The sequence below is a fragment of the Rosa rugosa genome, chromosome 4, assembly GCF_958449725.1.
Source record: "Rosa rugosa chromosome 4, drRosRugo1.1, whole genome shotgun sequence".
Classification (NCBI taxonomy): domain Eukaryota; kingdom Viridiplantae; phylum Streptophyta; class Magnoliopsida; order Rosales; family Rosaceae; genus Rosa; species Rosa rugosa.
Window position 1 is genome coordinate 13,358,151 of NC_084823.1, and position 5,104 is coordinate 13,363,254.

The 5,104-nt window shown below is 35.7% G+C and overlaps 1 protein-coding gene across 1 annotated transcript; it reads right to left on the minus strand.

Annotated features, from left to right (window-relative positions):
* Window positions 1-1,255: 1,255 nt before the first annotated feature.
* Window positions 1,256-3,123, minus strand: LOC133744375 (uncharacterized). Its single transcript, XM_062172496.1, has 3 exons — window positions 3,064-3,123; window positions 1,663-1,761; window positions 1,256-1,579 (listed from the first exon to the last, which is right to left on the minus strand). Exons 1-3 carry the CDS (start codon window positions 3,121-3,123, stop codon window positions 1,256-1,258), a joined length of 483 nt encoding a protein of 160 aa, XP_062028480.1.
* Between the last annotated feature and the right edge of the window lie 1,981 nt (window positions 3,124-5,104).

Below are 5,104 nucleotides of genomic sequence, written 5' to 3' on the forward strand. Positions count from 1 at the left end.
ATATCCAAAACATAAGTGAAATATCTACTCACCGTCTCACCAGAGTGTTGAAATCATTCTTGTGCTAATCTATTTACTACCCCATGTCCTAAAATGTGTAAGAACATTCCCAATATCTCAAAAGCACTCATTCTTTCTGAACCCTCAAGCTCATACTTGTTCTGCAACTTGCTGCATAATCTATAAAACACACGCTTGTCCATTCTCATCATTCTAGAGAATCGTTCGTCATTCCCATGCAGCAATTCCATAATCCATATATTTCCTGTGTGGGAAGAATTCAGAAAAGGAGTTTTATGGATATATTTCATATAATATGCTTCAAAAATACGAGCAAATACACAGGTAGCTTGGACAAGATGTTGGGAAGCCTCTTCCTCATCTTCTGACATGTCCATATTTTAGCACGCTCTGCAAGTATCATCATCATCTTTTCATTTATACACTAAATAAATCAATACAACTCATGCCAAGGATAAGAAGAAAGAGTGCTGAGAAGGAAGAAAAAAAAATTCAAAAAGATACAAAACAGCAAAACTAAGTTCCATGCATGGTAGGAAAACCAGCAAGCTACATACCTTGTGAAGTAGTTGGTAGTTGAGCCAAAGTAGAAGTACTCAAAGAGATCTGTAAAGTAGATTGATATTGTTTTAGGCATTAGATATCTCTATCATAGTTCAACGATATTCAAAACTGATCAGCATACAAATAAATATACAACTAATGAAACAGAATAAGATTCAAATATAAAGATAAAGAAGAACTCGAAACAAACTGATCTTCAAGATGGAACAAGAAAAACAGCAACCAAATAAACAACTAATGAAATAATATATGATTGAAAAGCAAAGATAAAGTACTTTATTCAAATAATTTTCATACGACAATGACCAATTAACAGAAACAAACTAAACTAAAAAACATAAACCAAATATTTTAAAACTCAGTTCTACGCTTCCCCCCTATTTTTCAGCATGTTCATATTGAAGCCATTGAAGCTTAATTACATCACCTTTCATGGTGGCAAACATCTCTCTCTTTTCTTTATTCAAAAAGAGTCGAGTTGCAAACAACCACAAAGTGCTCCCAGGCTCGCAATAAGGGACAGACTCAAGTGCTTTCATTGCTTCAGCAATAGTATAGCTTTCTGCGCTTTTCACACTGTTTTATGTTCCAGCACTCTTATTCTCAACTACATCAATAAAACGATCTATTTGTCGAGATAACTTTGTAGCACCTCCCACCTTCTGCTTGCCTAAAACAATGTGGGTCCTTTAGGTTTCTTTTCTGCTTTAGCTTGTAATTCAGCTTCATTAGTCAATCTTTTTTTCCCTCTCCTTGAAACACCTTCCTTACCCCCACTTCTTTCTATTGGAGTAAAATCCACCGAATCATCACTGCCTTCAAGTGGAATGACATCATCCTTGCATATGTCTGCTTTTGGAGATGGAAGGTTCCCACAAGAAGGTGCCCAAGCATGTTCACCAGTGGCTATAATGTTTGAAAACATTCTATCTAGCTTCTCCTCCAATTCAAGATTAAGAACTTTTTTACACAGTTTTGCATATTCGGGATTGACCTAATTTTGGAGAGAAATGTTATCAAATGAAATAAGGATACTATAGTTAATTGACAACGTAATCTAGTAATGAAGTTACACACCTGAATCTTATTATGCCACCATTCGGCAGGTGCATCAACAGTGCGCTTGCTAGGATTCCACCCTAAACCAGTTTCCTTGCCAACTAGTTCTTTCCACAACTTCCATTCAATTTTAAGTGAATCCCACTTGAGTGGAAAAGGGATTTATGAAGTTCGCTTTGTTCCTCTGTGCATCTCTGTGATGAGTAAATCCCCATGAAAAAGGGGCAACTTTCGTGTAGTTTGTGATTGGATGTAACTGTTAAGATTTTTTCTCGGATAAATCTTTCTCTTAATAGATCTCCACTTATTCTTCAATTGAGTTTTATCATAGTTATTGCCGGTTTCTTTACTGAAGTTTACTACCAAACTCTCCCATCCTTCTCTGTCAAAATGAGTATTAGGACGACGTCTAGCATCCACCAACTTGATGCATGATAGGAGCATTTTAATGTAATATTTTAATAGTTAATTCCTCATATTTTGCTTAGTTAATTCCTTAACCGAATCGATTTAACTTATTTGGTGTTTTATAGGTACATTGTGTTCGTGATGATACTTTAAGAGCTAAATGGAGTCTCAAAGTTCAGAAATGACTAAGGAAATAATGGAGAAGAGAAAGTGAGCTAGACATTTTCCTACTCCGGCTAAGAGAAAGTGAGCTAGACAAGAAAGGAGGGGTAGCCGCCTGACCAAACAAACTCCGAATGAGTTGAAACCTTCCAGTTTCATTCTAGACATCCTAAGAATCATTTGTTATGAAGAGTGCCAGAGCTAGTTTTGAGTGGAAAGCCTTCATACAGTCAGTCCAATTTTCTGCAGAAGCAAAACTGGAAAACTGGACCTGTAAGGAGTCCAGCTGCGTTTCCGGCCCAACCACATGGAATTAAGCTCTGAAATTTGACCAAGATGATCTACACTCATAGAGGAACATTTGATATGAAGAAATCGGAGGCCCATTCTGAAGTCTTGATGGAGACCAGCTCAACATTCATCATGTTCATGTTCCCTACCCACATGAAGAAAGCTAGATGCTTTTCTCTTTTTCCTTGGATATATTTTTCTACTCCAATCTCTTTAATAGATCATCATCACTTCCATATTTCTGCACCTTCATGCTTTGCTTTCATTTCATCATTACTCCATCTTTTACATATTTTACAAACCACTTCCATACTCCACTTTCATTATTTTTCTTCCATTCATCATTTCACTCTTCTTTTTCTTCCCTATATAAACACCTTCTCCTCTCACTCTTAAACACATTCCTTGATCCATTTCATCTCCTTGTCTCACCATTTTCCTTAGTTATCAACCTTCATCATCTTTTCCATCAACCCATTCCATTTCATAGACAAAAAGCTTCACCACTCCACCATTTCACCACTTGATCATCTCTACATCTCATATTCCATCATCAACCTTTGAAGAAGAAGGAGAGGAGTCTAGCATTACTTGAGGAATCATCATCACCATTACCATTTTCATCATGTCAATGCCTTCATGAGTTCATCTACACCATCCTCAACTTGATTATCACTAGTCCATTCTCTATCCCTACTTTTTAGTTTGATGTTCATAAACATGTTGAAGCTTATGTATTTGATTATGAGTGAGTAATTAATTTGTTGGGGCTAGGGTTGAAAGCCCTAGCCAAACTTGTAATGAATTGATGTTTGAGTCTTATTTGATGCATTTTCCATGATCATCTTCACATGCTCATTCAAGAAGTGAATGTTTGTATTTGAATCTAGCTAATTTGAATACTTTGCATTTGTCATTACATGAACAATGTTTAGAGAATAGCTAGCTTTGGACATTGAAAGCATGATAGCACACTAGGTGTGTATACGAGGGTAGTGAGTTAAAATCACCTAGATCTAGGATTGGTTTGCTTGCTTGATTATCTAAACTCAAATCTTTATGCATCTAGGAGCAAGGAATTGATACTTATCTGGTAATATAACTTGTTCTTGGGTAGTTAGTTTCGCACTTATCCGGTGGAAATTGATAAAATAAAAGGAGTTTAGGCCTTAATAGTCTTATCCGGATGCTAAGAGGGTAATTGGATATTTGGGATTGCATTACTTATAGTTTGAACATCAATGCATGCAAGGGAGGCTATGGTGAACAACGTAAAGCTCTAACTTCCATACAATCTATCACATCTAGTTTAGCATAGCCTAGTTTACATTTCAAGTTTTTTTATTGTGTGTTAATTTGAGTTTACACCATCTCCAAAGACAAAAATCAAACCACTACACCATCTTGCATATATTCACCATGAACTTTGGTTCACTTATGAGCCCTTGTTTTTGACTTGTACATTTGCATATTCATCTAGCACCCTTTAGGTTTTCCCTAGCTAGAGTGGGTTTTCCAATCCCTTAGGTACGATATCCCCTACTCATAATCCCCTACACTATAACATAGCCCTTATACTTGAGGGTGGCTATATATTTGGCCAACAATGCACAGATAACAAAATTTGGATACATTATAATCATTCCATACAACTTTAACTTGTGATCCACTTCCCCCAATTTCATTAGTATTCTTCCTTCCCATCTCTGTTTTCAATGTAAAATTTGGTAAACCAATCTCTATCTTTATTTTGTGAAAATTGAAATAGAAATACCCAAAAAAAGAAAAAAAAAGAAAAGAAAGACCAGGTGCATATTAACCTGATGACATTTCATTAACAAAAGTGCTATACAAAGCATGCCAAGAATTTTGATAGTTTCAGAGTCTAAAATTTAACTACTGGTTAACTAGTACATCAAAGTACTATATAGACAGTGTAGAGACAAATTAGGAAAAAATATGCATATGAAATTTTCTATTTGATGAGGTGAAAACAGATTTGATCCACACAACAGATTCTTCAATAAACACAGAAAACCAAAAAGATAGATCACTATGTAACAGACCTGTCTACATCCTACACTACAATAGCAGAAACCAAAGTCTTGCACTAGTTGTCAATCATTAATCAGTTTTGGAAGCGAAATCATTACTATGGATAAAAATTTAGAAACAACCAATTGGATCAATAGCCATGTGGATAATAGAACAACAATCCATCTAGTTTACAGAATTTCAGGAAAATATCATTACCTGAGACCACAGCAGGAGCAGCAAACCACAGCAGGAACAACAAAACATGAACTTGTGATTGACCTTACTGACAAAAAAAAGAAGGGGAAAAGCTCAAATCAAAGTAGCTCCAAGTGCTCGAAACGATCAAAACCCACACTCACTACTCTATTCTTTCAGAGTTAAACACAACTATGAAGGATAGATGAGCAAACCCAGCAGAAGTAATGGAATGAAATCTTAAAAATGGACTGCAGAAAAGGCATACATTACAGCAAATATAAACATCACATAGTAGCAACAAGCCCATTTTGCAAATTCATGTCTTCAACTAGTTTTCTTGTAATTCATGGGCATATAAACAACG